Source organism: Sycon ciliatum, chromosome 1 (assembly GCF_964019385.1).
Source record: "Sycon ciliatum chromosome 1, ocSycCili1.1, whole genome shotgun sequence".
In the NCBI taxonomy this organism is placed as follows: domain Eukaryota; kingdom Metazoa; phylum Porifera; class Calcarea; order Leucosolenida; family Sycettidae; genus Sycon; species Sycon ciliatum.
In genome coordinates this window covers 49,241,797-49,263,462 of record NC_088643.1, presented here as the reverse complement: position 1 = coordinate 49,263,462, position 21,666 = coordinate 49,241,797, and the positions used below count along the sequence as shown (strand labels likewise).

Genomic DNA, 21,666 nt, shown 5'->3' with positions numbered 1-21,666 from the left:
GCCGAGAAACCCCCATTGGCTGCATCCATGTGATATAGATATTAGATAATGATAGCATGTGTCTAACCATGTGATTATAGATGACGTAACGTCAAATGAGTATATTATGCACCATTGGACAGGAATGGTATATTATGCACCATTGGACAGGTATGGCCGGCCACCAGTACCTGATACAGTCAGTCAACTGGTTTAGATATCATACATGCACCCCCAGTCTCTGTCAAGCTTCTTTTATGTGCTTGCTGCTTGTGTATTCAAGAATACCTTCAGGCCACCCATTTCCTTGGGCTGCCGACATAGTTGAGATTAAGTAAAGAGATAACCGCTACTTGTATTATGAATCCTACTTGTAGATTTAAATAGTTGCGGGCCATTGTGTCTTGGTTGTGTGGTGATATACACTGTGTGTAGCGCTAATTGAAGCTTTTTTTGTTTTCTGCCGTGCGTTCCACTGGTTCACTACGCAGGGGCACCATGCTCGTCGCGTGTGGCTCTGCAGGCCGTCACTTCAATCTCTATCGCATTGACAACCAGAGCTCGGCGAGCAGTTGCGAGACTATGGTCCATCACCTGTACAGCTTGTACCGGGGAGACACCTCTGCCATGGTAGGTCACTAGCACATATGATGTGCAGTGTTGCGGCCCTGTGGCCATGGTAGACAAGATTTTCTTCGAACCATTACTTGTTCTTTTCAAAGGTGGAATAAAAACTGAATCTGCAAGAGTTCTGAAAAGCAAAGAGCGACACGCGTACATGTAGCTTCAAACAGAAAAGCTGGCAACGCGAAAGGAAACATGCAGCCAAAAAAGATGCCTAGCTCTGGCGTACATCGTAGAGGTCACTGCGCATCCGGTGCACTGCGTCCCAAAGGTGCAGGCACGGCGCCCCAAGTAGTGACGACATCCATAAACTGCATCGCATCATGCAGATAGAGCGATAGCGTACCGAAACTAGTACAAAATACAAACAAAACAAAAATAACTGAGAGAAGCGAAAATAAATAAATCGAAGAGAAGAAGAGAGAGAGAAGAGAGAAGGAATTTAATTCTAATTATTTAGAGCTGGACAGATATTGTCAAGGAGACATGCAGATACACAATAGAATCGACTCGACTGCATGTAGAGTAGCTGCCTCTAACTGCAGCAGAGTGGAGCACGCACGTACGTGATCAACTCGGGAAAAGTGAAAGGTGAGTGAAACAAAATACAAATAAATTCGAACAAGCAAATACAATAATTGTGAAGTCACGTGCAAAGTGTCTGTAACATGCAGTTTTTTAAAATAATGTATCATCGGATTCACGTAGCCCATTGCGTTGAGACTGATGATGTCATGTGAGAGTGTGATGTTATTGCTGTCGCACGTAACCCATTGCGTTGAGACTGATGATGTGGTGTGAGAGTGTGATGTCATTGCTCTCGCATGTCGCCCATTTGCATTGAGACTGATGATGTCATCTGAAAGTGTGTGCTGTGGCGGTCACGTATGTGTACTCCAAAGATGTATACCCCGTGGTATAATCATGGACTGTATGTCTTTGGGTGTGTTACCCCCACTGGCGCTATCTTTTTTGGTGGTGTTGGGGTGTCGTAGGTTCACGGTGCATCCTTCTCAGCCGATTCCCGGTGGCTGAGCGTCACCACCGACCATGGCACATCCCATGTCTTTGCTATCCTCCCTGACGGCGGTGGTAAGTCAGTTCTGATACATGTAACTACAGTTGCGCTCGGTGAAATCCGACCTTAAGTGCAAAGCTGGCGCCCTGGACTGGTTCTGCTTACATCATTGTATTTGAACATGTGTAGTGTGTACATACAGCCGCATTTGTGACACTTCCAGGGCGTCAGGGGCCGCGCAAGTCGAGGGCACCAACTACGCACTCTGGGTCGGATTTCACCAAGCACTTTACATGCCATCCTGGCCTGTTGTACAAGTCAAGAGTGCTGAGAAATAGTTCTACAATCGAACTTCGCTCTTTTTATTTTGTTCAAGTGAACATAGCGTTTTCTGCCGGTCCAGATCAGTTGGCTGATGTTCACCAGGGCATGCTAGGCGTAGAACGTCCTTCGTGTTGCTTGAGGAGCTTCTTGGCACTCGGGCTAGTTGGGAACACCTCAACCCAAATGAGACCGAATGATTTTTGCTGAAAAATACTGCCTGCTTTCTTCACGGATCATATAATATTTTACTTTAGTAGTAGTGCAAACAGAGTCAAACATGATGGTGACATTCGTCTCAAGGATTGGCCAGTCCTGCACACGGGTTTCTTTTCAAAAGGAGCAGCTTTCTGGCTGAAAATACTGAGCACCTGGTTTCCATATAGCTTTGGTCTTTGTGCTCGTGATATGTGCAATGGATTTGTGTTCCTTTCTTGTCTGACCCAGGACCGGCAACGCTGACCTCGCATTCAGCATCCCTACCCAACAACTCCTCTCTGTTTGAGAGCAGCAGCGGATCGTCTGGACAGTGTTCCGTGTCAGCAGCGACATCCGCAGTGCCTCCCCGTGAGGCTGGCTCTACTCCAGTGCTCTCCAGGCATGGCAGCAGTATCAGTAGCAGCAGTAGCAGCATCAGCAGTAGCAGTGCAATGCACCTGACAAGTGTTGAGCAACTAGCCACTGGCCATCCCCAGTACGGTGCCTGGCTAGCCACGTCCGCACGGCATCCTGTCATTGCGTGCACTCACTTGGAAGCCGCCACCCTGGTATGTTGCTCAGGGCCGCGCTACACTAGAGCTGCATTGCCATGATGCACTCCCTGTGTGCTGCAGATGCATACAAACATGAATGAGCCCAGCCAGCCAGTCAGCTTCAGGCTGGCTTCAACTCTGGAGCATGCATGTTGCATGGCACAGCTACATATAAATTTGATTTAGACCTGCTTGATAGTTTTGATGCCAACTCGGGGCATTAGCAGCGTATGCTGAAGTTGTTTTCTCTGGTTATCGCTTGCTGCTCTATTTTTCTGTTCTTTTGTAGATCAAGCCAGTGAACGATCTTCCGGCATCTACTGCCGCAGCCTTTCCAGTTTCATCAGCACAAGCCACATCCGGCAATGCTGATCAAAAAAGCTGGTCTTCACCCGGACCCTTGATATCGTCCGCAATCTTCAGACGCGGAGGTATGTATATTTTGAAATGTGTCTTTAGAACGCATGTTTCAAGTTCGCGCCGTTCGAGCCATGTCACGAGTAATCGTGTGCACGCGTATGTGCTACACAGCCTGACTGGCTGATATGCTTGTGCTAGTGACTTCAGGTGGTGCTAACTTCAAGAAATTTGATGTCATACCGAACAGACATACTGTACGCGCGCGAATACAAGCCCCCCTTCGAATAGAGCCCCCCTTCGAATAGAGCCCGTCCCTCAGAGGCATTCGAAGTAATACAGCCCCATCTCGAATAAAAGCCCGGGGCTCTAATCGAGCGCCCACAGTCCGTACGTTGTAGTGCAGTACATGAACCATGTACGGTATGCACGATCAACACAGTGTGCTTTGCAGATCACTAGATCCATATTGGAGGTACGGGATCGCTCTGGCCCTCTGGGGTCAACGTAGAGACATGCAAAATGGGAACACACTGCGCCAGAAACGATCATCTTGAAAGGTGTGAAAAATTGATGTTTCTATTGAAAAAAATAAAGCCCCTCTCGAATAGAGCCCCTTCTCAAATACAGCCCCCCCCCCTCTGGGTGTCTTCTGGAAAAATAGAGCCCCGGGGCTTCTATTCGCGCCAAGAGTACATAACCCCCCAGAGTGTGCAACTCCACTATGGGTGCTGTCCCGACAGAATTTCAAGTTGATGATGCATTTTCATGATGCAATGCGCACTGTACACGGATTATCAGACGAATCCGGAACCTGTGGTTGACCGAAGCCGATCGATCCTGTACAAATTATTGCAAAGAAAAACGTGTGATGCGTTGACACCCGTACACATGTTGTAAATCACTGCTGCAAGGAGCATTGCGTCATAAATAATGACGTCAACTTGAAATTCTGTCGGGACAACAGGGTATGTGGGAGTTGCACACTCTGGGGGGTTATGTACTCTTGTTCGCGCTTATACGGTAATCGAATTGCTTGCAAGAAGATACACAGCTACGTAATTCTGGCAAAGAAAGCAGCAATCTTGCTTCTCTCTCTCCTCTTTCAAACAAGGGACGTTAGACCTCTCATGCCTTGGTTCGAAGATGCGAAAAGGCCTTTGGTAATCAAGACACAGGGGTTTGAGTAACTAGCAAGCCAGTGCAACGAATGCATTGGGTTAATACACGGCGCACTGGCTGCTTGCTAGCCAACCAAGGCGTGGTGACCGCGCAGATCGTCCACTCTCTCTTCTCTTTTGGTGCTGTGTATTGTGTATTGTTATGAACTTATGATGAATGTCCGTATGTCTGTCTGGTTGTGTCTATTACTCCAGGTGGTCAGCATGGCATGCCATCTATTCTGGTGTACTCTCTGTCCCAACACGCTCTGATCGACTACAGCATATCCATCTCGTCGGATACTGAAGAAGGCGCCATTTCCGGCCTGGTATCTGTCATTGCCACAGCGAAGCAAGCATGGCCACTGCTACGGTGAGCAATTGTTCTGACCCATGGCCTCTATCTAGTACCTTCACTCCAAGGAGATGTTGGAGACACACACAGCAAGAGGTACCTATCCAGCCCACAGCAACTAGCTACATACTCCTGACAAGACACCCTTGACGCATGGACTGCAACCATATGCCGGGCAACTCAAGTTTAGTACTGGGATACCTATTGGCAGTGGTTGCGAAATTCTGCAATCCAATGCACGTATCTAGAAATTTTATAGTTATTGGACTCTGCTTACTTCGAAGTACTTTAGTCTAGTGCCACATGCACAACAGATAGGTGGTAGTCAGCAAGCAGTGCAGAGTGTGAAGCTCTCAATCTCAATCACGGCAAGTGATATCCAGTTTGCTCACGTTCTCTACCCTCCACGCAATACCTGACCTGCTTGCAATTGGCCCTGCACCAGTCTCTGAAATCGTCTGTAGGTCCAATGCGCTTGTAACTTATGTGTGTTGTGCTTTGACTGATTGACTTTTGCCTATTTTTCTGTCAGTCGATGTGCCCTTATACATACGGTATGTGTGCGTGTGCGTGTGTGTGTATGTGTGTGTGCGTGGGTGTGCATGTGTGTGCATGTGCATGCACGTGTATCCGTGTGGCGTGTCTGTGTGTCCGCGTGTGCCAATGGGCATCAACTACAGGCGCACAGATGCTGAATTCACCAAGCACTGTGCCACAATGCCCATGGAAGAATTCAGAAAAGAAATGCTATCGCGTGACTTCAGCACTGCTTCCAATTCTGGTATGTTGTCGTAGGATCCAATGACTGTCAGTTTGATTCCCTGCTACCGTAAAAGTTCGTAAATAAGCACATGCCCAAAATAAATACTCCTTCATCCTTTTGACTCTCTCTGGTTAAGTCAAGTTGAGCCCGATCAACATATTTCCCCCGATAAGTACCGGTATGGTTTGCACATGCAGCGCGCAGCATGCAGATGTACCTGTGCATACTAGTACTATGGCACACACTGGAGAAAACAACTTTTCCACTACGCGCAAGTCGGGTCCGAAAGTTAGGCCTCATTTACACGACAACGATTGAAAAACGTTTTTGTCAAAAACGTTTTCAAAAGAATACGCTTCCACAGATTTTGATAAGGCCGATTCCACACTACACCAAATCCTGTGTAAAAACCATTTTTCAGGCACTTTTCAGGCAAGTTGCCATGGCGATCACTTTGAGAAACGCGCGAAAGTGAAAAGTGCTTGTTGTCTACAAAGCAACACCAGCACCCTCTTTCAAGGCAACTTTTTACCTTTTCAGGACACTTTTCTGACTTTTCTTCAGCCTTTCGATTTTTTTCCGAATGTGTTCCCTGTCGTATCTTTCAGTTGTGGTGAGTTGTGAGCTGTCAACAATGCCTAGGGTCATGTTTAGCCAGGAGCTTGAGGGCAAGCTGATCGAGCTTTGGAGCGGATATTTGAGGCGACCTCCGGCCGGTACAGTTCGCAGGAGCTACGCCGGAGCTACGCCGGAGGAGATCGCCATCAAGCTGAATTTGTTTGCTGAACAGCTCCGGGAGGCGGCAATCTATACTGCGTCGATCGTCCATTCCAAAATCGACAACATGAAAACGAAGGCGAAAGGACTGTACGAGACATACACAACGAAAACTGCCACCGGAATGCCTGTTGGCGAGGTTGACAAATATTCGACCTATGATCTGGAATCCGCCTACACAGCGCGCGCTGGCGTGGTCAAATTTCAAGATTGGGCACGCGAAAATGGGTGATATTCGAGGATTTGGACCAACAAAGAGCCTCTCCACTACCGCCGTTGCTAGATCAAGCACAGGAAAGCCTCCCAGTCTAACCTTCAAAGCAAAGTCCCGTGATCAACACTTGTAGGTGTGAATGCAGCTTCACTTTATAAGCCACTTTATGCCTTCAAGGCAAAGCCACTTTCGGCGTAGTGTGGAATCGGCCTAAGAGCGTTTACACGACAACGCTGAAAAACGTTTCAAAAACGTTTCAAACGAAAAACGGCTTCAAAGTGTTTTTCAATCGTTTTCGTTCCGTTTCGTTCTCGTGTAAACGGCAAAAACGTTTTATTAGTACGAGCCTTGTACTCCAAACATGCCGCCGCCAGCCTGCGCCAGGCCAACATATTGCACGTGACCATTGCGCGCCGAAAAACGTGTTGCAGTGTACACGATTATCGTTTTCGTGTAAACAGCAAAAACGTTTCGAAAACGATGGAAAAACGTTTTTCAATCGTTGTCGTGTAAATGAGGCCTTAGTACCCAGCCCGAAAGCTAAGGTGCCCATGAAGAAATGCAGGATCGATGAAAGCCTAAACCTGACCGTGCCTTGCCATGTAAACCCAGCCTTACACAGCCGTACATGCCTCATAGTCTCAGGAGAGTCATAGGTCAACCTACTGTGTCTGCCTCACTATTCTAATAGACGGGGGAAATAAGTTATACTGAAGTGCTAGGAGACAAATTTTGTAGTTTGCTTGTGCCATTATCCTTGCATTTTTCCGTTTTTCTGGTTTTTGCGTGCATTAGGGGTGACTGGCCAGCAAGTGTTTTCTTGGCATGGCGGCTCAGCCGAGTTACAGCAGAGCAACGAGATGTGCCTGGCCGCTTTCCGACCGCTTACATCCTGCATGCCCTATCGTCTTCTTCTCAACGGGCCACAGTTCGAGTTCCAGGTAGGCAATGTTTGCGTACTGCAGCTATGCCTAGTGTACACTTAGGTTGCTGGCGTTGTGCAATGCCGGGTGCTCTTTCATGTAATATGGATGGATGTCCATGGCCAACACTGGCAACAGTGTACATGTGTATGGGCATGTACTGGTGTGGACATTGAAATTCGTTGGGAAGTCAAGCGGCCACTGGGTGCTGGCCTTGCAGCCGCCGTGAGCACTGCTGGTCCATGTTTACACTGGGTGCTGGCCTTGCAGCCGCCGTGAGCACTGCTGGTCCATGTTTACACTGGGTGCTGGCCTTGCAGCCGCCGTGAGCACTGCTGGTCCATGTTTACACTGGGTGCTGGCCTTGCAGCCGCCGTTAGCACTGCTGGTCCATGTTTACACTGGGTGCTGGCCTTGCAGCCGCCGTTAGCACTGCTGGTCCATGTTTACACTGGGTGCTGGCCTTGCAGCCGCCGTGAGCACTGCTGGTCCATGTTTACACTGGGTGCTGGCCTTGCAGCCGCCGTGAGCACTGCTGGTCCATGTTTACACTGGGTGCTGGCCTTGCAGCTGCCGTGAGCACTGCTGGTCCATGTTTACACTGGGTGCTGGCCTTGCAGCCGCCGTGAGCACTGCCGGTCCATGTTTACACTGGGTGCTGGCCTTGCAGCCGCCGTGAGCACTGCTGGTCCATGTTTACAGCGTGTGCGTGAACTACAGTGTGTGTGTGTGTGTGTATCCGCTAAGGCAGTAAGGGTGCCGGCCCCAGTCATTCCACCAGATTTCAATGTGCACGTTGTCTGCGTGTTACTCTTTGACATTAAATGTAAGTCCCCCCCCCCCTCTCTTTCTCCCTCTCACTCTCTGTCTGTCTGTCTGTCTCTCTGTCTCTCGCTCTCTCTCTCTCTGCCTCTCTGTCTGTGTCTGTCTGCCTGGCTGTCTGTCTGTGCGCGCATTTTTGTGCTTTCAGAATGGTGGTAGTGGGGATGAGATAAGTGTTGACAAAACTAGCACGGACTTGTCATCTAATGTTGGTGTTATGCTTGTGGATGGGCCATGGCGCGGTATCATACCCGAAAATCAGTATACCAATGGTCAGCTGCCTGAGGAACAGCTTGAAGCGCTTCGTGCTGCAACCGCTCCTGTCTGTGAATGAGACTCTTGATGGCCAGTGGCACGTGTATTGCGCAGTTCTGACGCATTCTCGTTTCATTTTTCCCAAGTACACTGCATGTACACTGTATTTATAAATCCTTTTTCATATCTCAGCTATATAATACTGATCAATCATCTCAGAGCAGTGTAACTATATTGGGCTGCTCGCGCACTTTCTGCAGGTTTTCTTTGCTGTGTTCTAAGCCAATGCCTATTCCAACGGGCAGTTTGAACTAGCATCAGCCAATATCCATAAATTATTAGAGCATCGCTCTCCATGCAACACACTGCAGCATTGCTGTTAGAGAGCCATGATTTAGCGTGCCCAGGCCCTGCTCATTTGAGCACTATTCAGCTTATTCATTCACTTTAGTGGGTTTTTAGTGATTTTTAGAGAGTTGTGACATAACAATGATTATGACTTCATCTCGTAAAGAATTTTAATTTGTGTTCCTGTTTTTTTTCTGCTACTTGACTTGGCCACGGGCATAGGACATACATTACATCGTAATGCACACATACATAGCAGTGCCGGTTGGCTGTCTTATAGTGACGGTGGCATGGCCTGAGAGTCAGCGGTGTGAGCAGATTGCTCCTTTTACCCCATAACTCCTGTTTCTTACTGTACCAGAAAGCCCTCTGATGCTGTGATGCAGCACTGGTGCCTGACTACTAGTACTACCAAGAGTACCAGCAAGAGTCCATAACCCTAACCCGGGGGGGGGGGGGGGGGAGATTATGGACTCTTGCTATCAGTGATCAGGCCTCAGTCAGGGTGATTAGAATTTAGATACCAAGACTCAATGATCTCTGAGTGAACGTTATGTAGTACCTGGTTATGTGCTCTTGACTTGTATCCAGACTCAGAGTCGAGTGCATGGACTGTTTATTGGAAAGGCTTTCTGTCTAAAGCCTTTCCATACTGGTGCTCGATGTTTTCAGTTTGGGGACACCAAAATTAGTGTACCGCTAAAGACACGTGGTCGACACGTTGTTGACACGTTGCTGACACTTTGTTGACACGTGACCCAATTACCGGCCTACCAAGTGCCTTTGGTGACCGCTAACAGCAACTGTGGAACAGTGCAGTGCCCTTTTTTGGAGCAACGTACGAGTAGTGCCCATGGATTATGACCCCGCGACCCCAATCTACGTGGCGGTCCGCAATTCGCTACTTCATACTGACTGGCGTCCGGCATCGTCCCGAATTTGGCCACAATCTGCTCTCGGGACCCCTATAGGGCTCCCTGACCTGCTCCATCTCCGCCATCGTCAATGTACTGCGCATCCACCCAGGCCAGGACTGCACTTACTTACGGGAAGGAGTATTTGCAAGATGGAACCTGGGAACTGGAAGACGACGAAGAGGAAGCGTGGGAATCCGGCGGCAATGGCTGGGATGTAAGTCCAACATTGCTGGTGCCAGAGTTGCCACTGCTTGCTTATAAGGGAATCATGTGTGTTGCCTTTTTGCCTTTTCCGACGTCCTCCTCCGACTGTACTCCCGATCCCAGGACTGAACTTACGGGAAGGAGTGCTTCCAAGATGGGAGACGAAGAAGAAGAAGCCGCTGAATCCGGCGGCAATGGCTGGGATGTAAGTCCAACATTGCTGGTGCTAGAGTTGCCACTGCTTGTTTATAAGGGATTCATGTGTGTTGCCCTTTTTTGCCTTCTCCCATGTTCTCCTCCGACTGTACTGGTGAACGCTGTCACATATGTTGCCCTTTCCAGACAGTAGAAGGGAGGGGGGGGGGCAGCACATCCTGGCATCCAGGAATGCTAGGCCCTAGGAACTAGGCAATCTGACCTTTCCTCTTACTCCAATAATGGTATGGATGGGGAGTTCTTGAACATCCTCAGTCTTGTTAGAGTGAACTGTGCAACTCGGCAATCGGTGATAGCAGAGGACCAATGCCGATGGCGATGCTCCTTCCTTTTTCTCTGTCACAGGCTGCGTTCTCGAGAGGAAGCGTTATTTCTGCATTCCAAGAAGGACGGCACAATGGTGAGTGGAACTTCGTGGGTGTGCAGCCTTGCTAGTTGAATTGTAAATCAACCATTCTTCCTGTCTCTGACTTCTTCAATGTCCTCCTCAGTGTCGGACTGTCCGCGTCGCATTGAACTGGTCCGATGAGGCTGCTATTGCACACACAGTGAGGGAACTCCCATACGGGAACTCGGAAGTACTGCTACAGTACAGGTAAGGTGGCCATTGCTTATGTGCGTGCACCGTTGTGGTCAACTTCTAAGCCAGCTGTACTCCAACCTTAATGGAGTTTGAAAGTAGTCAGCTGGCGAACTACAATTGAAGTTTAGACGTTATATGCCTCGGCTTGGTCAGCTTTTTCAGTTTCACAATGCATTGCACTCAGCACCGCTTCTCGGAATATCTTGTCAGGATAGCTGTGGAACGCATCCTCCCCAGTGGGGGAACGGCAAATGTGCTGTTCATTTTTTAGGCTTGCTTTTATGGTACGTACAAATCCCCATTGAAAAGACACAGTGGAGACCAGAAACTGCAAATAGATGTTGGGAACCGCGAAGACTACCCTTCCTTGTCAAGTTCCCTGAAGGTGTGGAGGGGGGGGGGGGGAGCGGAGGAGGGACATTCCTGCACTTCTTAAAGCAGGATTCACAGGAGCATTTTCAGAAATTGCTTGTACATTTGTACCAGTTGTAACCGACAAACGCATTCTCATTGAGCTTTGACTTGAGGCACGTCAGCAAGGCGCTGTTGCATCGCTGACGTCTTGTCCTGATTCTGTAAATGGTATTTTGTGCGAGTTTGCATCGCACGCAGAATCGCAGGTCGTGTCGCATTGCGCAGCACACTGCCAAATTGCTTCTGTGAATCCCACGTGAATGGGAATTCCAATGGGAATGTAATCCATTGCCAACAGGTGTATTCCCGAGCTGCTCATCATACTGCAAAATTGCTCCTGTGCATGCAAATGGATTTCATTGCTCTTCTGTAGTTTGGGAAATTCTCGATTATGATAATTCTGCGTGTGTGTGTACACCAGCCCTGAACATACATGTAGGTGACCCATTTGTGGTGTCTCATAGCCTACCTCACGACCTTATGCTTTCTTTCTGTATCACTTGTATCTTGCAGGTATATCACCCCGTGACGACCACATCGAAGTCTGAAATTGAAGTGTGAAGATGCTTCAGCAACCCCTTCATATTTTTCCATTGCTTTTATTGTGCTTCTACTGTGCATGTGTGTAACCTGTGGGGTATGCATGTGATGACAATGTATGCCGGTGACACGGTCAGATTTTGTCCATGCGTGTAACGTACACCTGCATGCTATCGTTGAAAAGGATCTGCCACTTACGATCTTCGGACGAGTATCAGGTCAGCTTGGTTTTGTGTGGGCTGTACCAGACGCTGTTCACTTCTCTATCTGTTGGATATGTGACTTTCTGCAAGTTTCTGGTGTATGGTGGCCACTTCTTTGCTTGTCTTTGTATGACATTACAATAATTCTGTATTCACTGCTTCCATGGTGTGGTCTGCAAACTGCAATCCTTAGGCAAATATCATCACGGTTTGCAATATTGTGCTTTGGCCGCTAGCTTACCTACACATTGTATATGTAGTTGAATTTTTTTTGTTTCACAACTGACTTCCTGAAGTATGGTGGCCACTGCTTTGCATGGCATTATACAATGTTCATCAAGAATTTCCTGTTTGGGTTGTGTGTGTGTATGTATGTGTGTGCGTGCCCATGTGTGTGTGTGCCATGTGCATGTGCGTGTTTGTCACAAGGTGTCTGTGTGCGGGGTAGCAAGGTGGGGAGGGCTGGAATGTATCAGTGTGCTACTGTAGTTGCATGGCTACATACAGTGCATCGCGCGCGTGCTCACCATGTGTATCTTCGGAGCTGGGGTGGGGTGGGGGAGGGAACAGAAAAAGAACTGAAATTACCCATATAAAAACCGCTCTGTGAGCGGTTCTGAAAAACCTCTACTGGTGCAGCCCCGTCGTAAAAGTAAGAAATTAGAACTGGCGCATTGTCCTCCCAAATGTGAACTGATCCACCTAAATCGCGATTGACGGGACCCGAACGCACCAGTAGCACGAGGTCGGGAGGGCACAGGATCACAGCCGGCGTCGGCGCTGATCAAGTTACCATACAACACTTAGATCTACACCGAAGCCCACCTTTGCCGCTTTGGCTTTGGCTATGGTCCGGACCAGCGTCCCCAGCTGCATCCACAGGTACTAGGTAGGAACCTCGTGCTACTGGTGCGTTCGGGTCCCGTCAATCGCGATTTAGGTGGATCAGTTCACATTTGGGAGGACAATGCGCCAGTTCTAATTTCTTACTTTTACGACGGGGCTGCACCAGTAGAGGTTTTTCAGAACCGCTCACAGAGCGGTTTTTATATGGGTAATTGACTCTTGCGCTTAAATTGCTTGTATGCAAGCCTTTGCAAAATAATAATTATTAATTGCAAGCCCATGCGAGGTCGAGTACTACGGTCACGTGTATCATAATCAGGGAGTCGTAAAATACCAGGTATTTTACGACTCCCTGATCATAATGACTACACAAAATAGTGACATCATGATTGTGACCTGAAAAATTATTTGCACTGATTATAATAAAATACATACCAGTATTATTGGCATTTTGGAAGGGAAGAGAAGATCACTCGATCCAATGCAATTACCCTGGAAAACGGTGCAGAATGTCCCTGAGGAGAACACCATCAGTGGTGCAGGGATGGAGTTATTTGAAGAACGTGGAGTGGTTAGCAGCGCAAAAGCCCTCCTCGATCGTGTCCACCCTGCGACCTCCTTCGGGGGAAGTGTCTCCTGGAATACCCATGAGAACGCTGAATACGTCTCCTGGACATTCTAAGTCTGCCGTGCTTGACAAAACAAGCCCAGGTTACACGCGCATGAAGGCTCTCCAGGACCAGCTGGAGCAGCACAGAGAGGATATGCAGAAGGAGCATGATCGTCTTAACGATGTGGTGAAATCACTTGCAATTCAGTTGAGGGATGTGAAAGACCTTTACTTATCTACACGTGATGAGCGTGATGCCCTGAAATCGCAAACTGAACGTGTGTCACTTCCACAGACCAAATCAAGAACACAGGAAAGACAACAGACGGCAAGCAAGTCCCCCCAGGCAGTGAAGCGGCAGCAGTCCCTGCCGCAAGAGAACTACCAGCAGCGTAATCGACAACATGAGAGAATGGAATCAGCGGAGCGTTACAATGCATCGAGCAACAACCTTCAACAGCCAGTTGCCTCAAGTGAAGACGATGACGCAGCCGACATAAAGACTACTGAGTAAGTAAAGTGCGCCACACGCGCTTGTGCACGGCACGCGCGTGCGTGCGCACACACACACACACACACACACGTGCACACACACACGTGCACACACACACGTGCACACACACGCACGTGCACACACACACACGTGCACACATGTACACACACACGTGCACACACACACACGCACTCTCACACACACACACACACACACACACACACACACACACTGCAGGTTGAACTAGCTTCATGCTACATGTAAACACGGATGCATTTGTATTTATAATAGGGGTGAAAGTTGGCACTGAGATCCCGAGTTCGAGTACTCTGATTTTCTCCGATCGAATATTCGAGTATTCGAGTATTCTTGATATCCCAAAAATCGCACACCAACCGCCTCAAAAATTACATGATACAACCCTGATTGAACCGATTGGCAGTTCTTTTCTCGGGTGAATTGGTTGGTGGGTCATTTGGGCTCTCTCTACTCGTGAACAAATGTTCACCACACAGTCTGCACATCAATATCTGCTGACTGCTGCTCTGTAACTGCAGACTTCTGTGGTAAATGTATGTACCATGTATGAGCGAGTACTCTGATTTATTCCGAGTACGATTATATTCGGAAAATCCAAACGAGTATTCGAATATTCGGTATAATTGTTTCACCCCTAATTTATAATAAAGAAAAGGACCAAAGAACTACAAGTTACGCTATAATGTCCACTAACACCACCAGTTACTTGACGATCACCTCATACGATAACATTGCACGAAAGTGACAAAACTGACCGACAGTAGAGACCTTTCGCATTTGCTACGAATTGATGCGAAACGAAAGTTTGATTTGGCTCGTAATCGTTTCGTTGAAAACAGATTCAGGTTTTGCAAGTCGTCATGCAAATGTGCATGGCAACTACGAATACGGCTGGTGGCTTGGCGTACGGGGGTTTTCACGCACACGTGCATGGATCATGGAATCAAGGGAAAACATGTGTACCTAGCAAAACATGTGTACCTGGCAAAAAAATGTGTACCTGACGGATTCAGAGCGTGCCACGAATGAAGAGGCTTCTATTCGTGAAAACGAGCTCTCTGCAGGGACTCTGACGAATCCTCGAACCCAGGTGACGAATCAGCATTCGTTTCGTATCCGTACGCGTGGTGCGAAAGGTCCCTAGTACTGACCTTTTACAACGAACTGGCTATCAGCTCTAGCACGTCTTGGGTGCGCACTCCAACAGCCTTCCAACTTGGAAGGTTCTAAGTTATATGAAAACATAGAAGGGGAACATTATAGCGTAACTTGTAGTTCCTTGGTCCTTTTCTTTTATTACAAATTAATCATTGGCTCTCCATCCGAGTCTATCCTTGCATTTGTATTTGCTTCACTTACACAGAGTAAAAGTCTGCCAGCCTTGATGCTAGTGTCAGTCAACACAGTCAACACAGTGTAGGCACATACTGTACTATCCCATGCAATTCATGTAGAGCATAGAAATGATGCTCTGGAGTCACAGTTTTGCACTGCACTGTGTTGAGGGATATAGTGGTCAGTAAAGTGCAATGCTGTGGTCATAGACCGATGGTGTAGCCATGGTACATGACTGTACAGCTATGCTATGGGCTTGCTGGCTGCCTCTGTCCTGGTCAGGGTATTGCTTTTGTACCGACGAGCTTCAAACTGTTTGTCCCTGTGGCCATGCTTTGCTCTATTCTGTTCGTGTTTTTAGATCTAAGGACAGTAAAACTGCTTCAGCAGCAGGAAGTCAGCAGTTTGAATACACCAAGCAACTGACATATCTGGAAATGTCAGACATTGTGAATTCGCTGAACAAGGTAATACATGTACTGTATGCCCCTTGGCTGGGCACACCTTGTAAATGCATGTAGAGTGACCATGTTACTACATGTATTAGCACCTGCCCTAACGTTTGCACCCTACTTGTGGCCTGGCACGAGCGTAACGTGGATGCAGCAAATGGGATTCCGGCCTTTGAACTCTGGCTGGTGGATCTCATCTCTCGCCCCCCACCGTTGAGGAGCTGCATCCGCCACCTGATGATGGTGTGGTGGCATCCCACTCACTGGAGTGGAGAAGTTAGTTCTTGGCCCACCCAGTACTTGGATCCCCCACCATGTTATAACAGTTACAACCCTATTTTCATTGAATGGCTTGTGAGAGGAGGACTGAGGCATGGGACCTTGCCATAAACACATGTAAACTAATTTGAGGACACCACGCTTGATGGTGGCACTATCCTTGACGGCCACCGAAGCGCGGGGGGGGGGGGGGGGGGGGGGGCAGAAATTGTGTGTAGGAAGGCGTATCACGTCAAAGAGAAAAGCTCTACCATGCACACCACCTCTAGGCCCTGCGCCATTTTTCCGAGCGATGAAAGATTTCTCCCTGTAGCTCATGTGACTGAAATCCCTACGCTTATGAGTCGTGCTTGGTATTTCAAAGTAGAATGAGAGGCACATGGAAAGCTGCTTACGAAGAACACATGCCGAAGTATTCCCTTCCCTCCACCGGCCAGATGTGGGGTGGCAGATACACCTTTTTTTGGTAACCACTTGTTTGTGTTTGAAGATATGTCTTTCATACAAGTAATAACTATGATTTTAACCCTTTAAGAGCCGCCCCATACTTGAATGCGTCGTAAACGACGCATTCAAATGCAAAACTTCCAAAGATCGTAACTCAGTCCAATCTCGCTCAAATCCAGTGATCGAAATATCCAGGGCGAAGAGAAAACTCTCACCTGTCGGGAGAAACAATCCGCGAAGCGCTGCGAGCTACGGTTCCTGAGATAAATCACTCGTAAGTTGAGCCGCGATCGCGGCAATTTCAAAAGCGCGCAGTGCGACTTTAGTATTGAGAATTTTGAGACTTTTCGTCACGCTGGTTTACTCGAATTTGCACGGGTTTCACTGTTGATATTGTCAAGAGTACACAGCGAAAAAATCGGAACTCCACGATCGAGCAAAATGAAATATCTGGAGCGGGACGCAATTGGACGCATTTGGGGCATTTTTCGTACTGTCGCTGCGATCTAGCGCTGGATAGACGGTGTGCTGGCGATCATGATCGACCTCATTCTCTTCCTCTCGCGGAGACCTTTCCAGGAAGCCCTAGATTGTGAGGATTGAGTGAGTAGAACTGAAGCTATGGTCCAAGGAACACGAAAAAATGCAGAATTTTGAAATTTTCCTGTGGCTCTTAAAGGGTTAAAAACATGATGCCTGTATACTGCCATGATGGAATAATAAAATGAAAATAATGTACACTCAGATTGGTCTGTATTTCTTTGCTGTATTTCCTGACCCCGGTGTTGATCTGTTGTCCCTTTTCTGCTGTAGCACAAGCATGTGCCAGAAGAAACAATTCGAGGCCTGAGCATTTACCAGCTGGTGCAGATTATTTTCTCGCTGAAAAAGGTAACGGCTCCGTGCCTGGTTCCCACTGTGATACCGCAAAGCCCGTAATAAGGCCCTGGGCGGAAACGTTAGTAAAGGTCCAGAACAAGGGTGTCAAATTGGGTCTGGGCGTTATTTCGGATAAGCGACATCAGACTGATTTTCACATCAACATGCCATTCTATGTACAGGGTTAGAACAGTGTACTGTACACTATATTACCGTATTGTACATGCAAGTGGAGCTGTGCATGCACTGCACTGTGTACTGGGCCTGTGCTTTCGCCCACGGGCGTTCGCACGGAGGTGGGCTAGAAATTGGGACAAGAGTGTTGACACCTGGCACCTGGGCGTGTACACGGGCAGCGGGCGTTATAGTGGATGGGCGTTAATAGGGGCTTTTACGGTACATGAAGCCATGTATCTTGAGTCATTGTCCTCTTCCCGGTGAACTTCTGTTATCTAGTGTGTGAATCATCTGGCGGCAGCTACAGGTCTCGTCATGGTTATCCAATTGCTTAGATATCTATACCGTATGCCAGCGCCTTTAAAGCTATGGCCTTATATTCGAAACACCGCTGCTTTCCTAGCTATTTTAGATGCAAAATAACTCACCCACTACGCCATGCCATAAAAGTCAAAGTCCACACAGAAATGCCAATCTAAATCCACTTGTTCACCTTTCCTGCTGGGCTGTAAGTATTAGTTTGTTAGTATAGTACGTACCGTAATCAAGTGGTATAGTACTTATTATTCCTTCATATTTACAAAACCTACTTCAGATGTCATTTCATTTACGAAGCCCATGGCTTTATAACCGGATGTACCTCCATGGCTTTAAAGGTGCGCACATCAGAAAATTGCTTAGCTCTCACACCAAAATTTGAATTATTTGAAAAGTTCTGACGGACTGGACTTGTGACATGCACTGTAACTTACATGTACATGTGCTGCTGCTCTGCAGTAGGAACACAATTCCAAAGACATCACAAATGTAGGCACAAGGTGATCACAGTGTGATATAGGTGCGGGGCAAGAGTACACAATCAAGTGTGCAACTCCGCCATCTTTCAGCCGACAGCGTAATTTTTAAGGACATGAGTCTTCTGCGGCCATTTAGCTCACTGATGCCATCATACTCAGGTTGTGTTTGTTCTGTCGTGCCGGGAATCTGCATGAAATGCATTCGATCTGCATCGCGGAATCAGAATGAGGGTGCCGAATAAACGGTGACAGCGTGCACTAGGGATTCTGACGAAATTGCGGAACTCACGATGTAAAAACAGAAATGACTACCTGTATATCATCAATATTCCATATGTTTTCATGTTGAAAATCATCTTACTTTGAAGTAGTTCTGAGTTTTCTGTGTGGTGATGTGCCCAACGATACTGCGCTGTGCCTTGTTGTGCAGTTTGGTGGTGTGATGTGTCTATCATTACTGCGCTGTGCCTTATTGTGCAGCTTGGCGGCGGCAAGGAAGTGACCAAAAGCGCTCAGGCTGCACTCTATGTGCCGTTGCATTCTCAAGTCATGTGCCACAGCAATTCTCTGCCGCTGAAGGTGTTTCTCAACCTGGTGACTGAGTTGCTGTCTTGGGGTCGGCATGATCCTGTCCTTCCGAGATATGCTATGGACATCGTCTTTCAGCGACATGGCAGTCAACAGCCACTGTCATTGCACACTCTCTTCTCGCTGATTTCTCTCCTCCACACCAAGTAAGCTGTCTAGATAGGATTTCTAATAGGGTAAAACAGTTGTCTGCCGATATGATGAGTAGATAAGACTGGTATGGTACAGTAACTGCACAACACTGCACAGCTGGCGGTGGGCAGTATGCTACTGTATTGTGAGCAGTACAGTCCGTTCTGAAAAAAGGTTATTATCTTGCTTTTGACCGTAAATGAGTGAACGGTTGACCTTTTTTAGATTTCTTTTGCCCATGTAGTGTTCCCATTGTGTTGCGGTTCATTCCTCCTCAAAAGGGACCATACCAAGGCTGACTTTCCGCCAGGGTTCGTGGATTTTGGCCAAGGGTAGCTTCGATAAATGTGCAGGCTCAGAAACTCATTTTGGACTGAACTATAATTGGGTTCTTGAGCTATAATCGGCCTAAATCAGGTTGTTCAATTACTTCTGGCTGCACAGTAGGTAGTACGCTACTGTGCTACAATTGTAGTACCGGTACTGTACTGCAGGTTGGACGCTGGGTAGCAGATAGCTTCGGCAGTGATTCCAACACGTTACAGTGAGCTGCAGATGGTGTGGAAACAGTTCGCTTTCAAGTTCGCAGATATTGCTACCCTGATAAATAGCTATGCACTGCTCAGTGTGGGTGATTTTGAGCATTGTTCAGGGGAGATGTTTCATTTGTTGTCAAGTTTGAATGCCATATTTTTTGGTTTGAACGTTTAGACTCTCATTCATTGTTGTTTTGCTTGTTGGTGTGTGTCTCCACCGTTGTCCTGCAACCCTGCAGCTATAATTCTTTGTACAAGGAGACCACTGGCAAGCTAGTCAATCAACTTGTGCACCAGGTCTCAGCGCAGTCAATTCAAAATCTACCGTCCGATCATGTCCTGTTGCTGGGCGAGGTCCTGATGAGTCCATCACTTGCCAAGTACGTGAACACAGCTGCACGTCGCTCCTGCCTGCATATCCTCCTGGTGCACTTGAAGTCTAGCCATAGCAATAGCAGGTCCCTCTCTATTGTCTCTCTGCGCTGGGATTTGTACAACTACTTGCATCGACTTGAAGACACCTGACGTGTGCCAGTCCTGTTCTTCATCGTCTTTGTGAAGTTAGTTTTTATGCCGTTTTGTAGCTAGACATTACTGCCGCAGGCATGATATGTTTTTTTTATTCAAAGGGTTGCATATCAACATTTCAAGATGAGCACCATAGTCATAGAGCCAAAGTGACATTGCAGTACTTTGTCATTCTATCCCAAGCATACTAACAGCAAGATTGGCTGTCTTGAAACTTTCTTTAGCTAATAATTATGCCTGAGAATGATTTGAGATCAGTAGAGTGAGGTGAATATGTTAAAAAGTAACTGCTTCGAGGTATTCCTTTTCTTTTCTAGTTGATGCTAATCACTGTAGTATGAACACATTGGTGGGCCATTATTCCACATGATTGTACTGATGGATATGCTGACGCTCATTCTCTGGTCGCTTCTTCTCTACCAATAAACTGATGAATACCCCCACCACCACCACCACACTCTATTTTGCTCAATTTTTTTGAAAGAATAGTGCTTGTCTGATCCAACCCAACTGTAGAAAAATGCTCAATCTTCGATACTCGCAGGATAAGATTATTACGATTATGAGTAGTATCACATGCGCATGCGCGCGCACATGCACAAACTATGGAGCTAGTACACGTGGACCAGGCCTTTCACGACTCAACCGTAGAACAATTTACATTATGCTTTGTTTTGTCACCGGGTTCTACTATATGTAGAACATGGGGGGGGAGAGAGAGAGAGAGAGAGAGAGAGAGAGAGAGAGAGAGAGAGAGAGAGAGAGAGAGAGAGAGAGAGAGAGAGAGAGAGAGAGAGAGAACTTGCCTTGTCACACAAAGTGCAACCTGCGAGCACACAGCGCACCCAAAACGGGGCAATTGTTGGCCGCATTTTCGTTGCGTGAACTGAACAACACAAATTTGAAAAAAGAGCGGGATTGGCCATCAAAGCCAAGGCTGTGCCCCCCTGGCTAGAGCCCTGTTGTCACCAACCAGTACATAATTATTATGATACGGTGTCTGATGTTTCCCAGCATCAGAGTCCGCTGTAGAGCGCTTGTAGCGGTTTTTGTGTGTGTGCCGAAAAAAATCAAGTACAAGTACCAAGGAGTACACTACCATCAGCTAAACATGTTTTCATAATGTAATTTGACTAGTTCACAATACTGCGCACTGACTGGAAATTGAATGCTGTAAACCGCCCAATTTCCGGGTCACTAAAGTTTTGCGATTTCTCAGAACCAGCAAGTCTACGTTGGCAAATGTTCGCGGACACTGTGGTCGCACGCACACACCACACACACACACACACTGTTGAAGTTTGATTTCCCGATGGTTAATATTCGCGTTACGCTCTCCTAGCAAAACTAACAAACACTATAAATATGCCGCAAACCGATTGGGCAGTTAACAGTAGCCCGGCGTACTACCGTATTTTCCCGATTATAAGTCGTTTACACTAAAGACTTCAAGGGCAAAGCAGGGGAGGGTGACTTACAATGGAGTGCATGTGGCATCTTACTTATGTGAATACACGAATAGATAATGAAAAACGGTCAGCATGGAAATGATGTGATCATGTGTACACGGCTGGAGGCCCAAGTGGTCTACATAAAAATAACATGCTGTCCCCGGGGAAAATCGCGCAAAAAATCGCAAAAAAACGCGGCATAATATGGCATAATTTGCGGTAAATATGCGGTGAATATTATTGATATCATCTCACGGCGGCAAGCTTGCAGTTGATATGAGGCAATTTTCAGTGAGTATGTGGTGAAATCAATCAGTTACAAGTCTCTGGTG

At 47.4% G+C, this 21,666-nt stretch overlaps 2 protein-coding genes and 1 long non-coding RNA gene across 3 annotated transcripts in view; all 3 read left to right on the top strand.

Moving 5' to 3' along the window:
* LOC135830828 (BCAS3 microtubule associated cell migration factor-like) overlaps positions 1-9,025 on the top strand; it is a 31,853-nt gene extending 22,828 nt beyond the window's left edge. Inside the window, exons 13-20 of the mRNA XM_065343038.1 lie at positions 471-609; positions 1,599-1,695; positions 2,390-2,709; positions 2,984-3,125; positions 4,428-4,584; positions 5,247-5,347; positions 7,116-7,261; positions 8,214-9,025. Of these exons, the coding sequence (XP_065199110.1) occupies positions 471-609; positions 1,599-1,695; positions 2,390-2,709; positions 2,984-3,125; positions 4,428-4,584; positions 5,247-5,347; positions 7,116-7,261; positions 8,214-8,399 (1,288 nt within the window). The 3' untranslated portion in view covers positions 8,400-9,025. The remainder of the gene's footprint in view (positions 1-470; positions 610-1,598; positions 1,696-2,389; positions 2,710-2,983; positions 3,126-4,427; positions 4,585-5,246; positions 5,348-7,115; positions 7,262-8,213) is intronic.
* Positions 9,026-9,290: 265 nt separating this feature from the next.
* Positions 9,291-11,726, top strand: LOC135830821 (uncharacterized). Its single transcript, XR_010556113.1, has 4 exons — positions 9,291-9,994; positions 10,351-10,405; positions 10,497-10,600; positions 11,516-11,726. It is a non-coding gene; the product is annotated as an uncharacterized LOC135830821 (long non-coding RNA).
* A 1,296-nt stretch (positions 11,727-13,022) lies between these two features.
* LOC135830811 (uncharacterized) lies at positions 13,023-20,543 on the top strand. Its single transcript, XM_065343024.1, has 5 exons — positions 13,023-13,711; positions 15,430-15,535; positions 17,060-17,137; positions 18,580-18,833; positions 19,595-20,543. Exons 1-5 carry the CDS (start codon positions 13,101-13,103, stop codon positions 19,878-19,880), a joined length of 1,335 nt encoding a protein of 444 aa, XP_065199096.1. The 5' UTR covers positions 13,023-13,100; the 3' UTR covers positions 19,881-20,543.
* Positions 20,544-21,666: the final 1,123 nt, after the last annotated feature.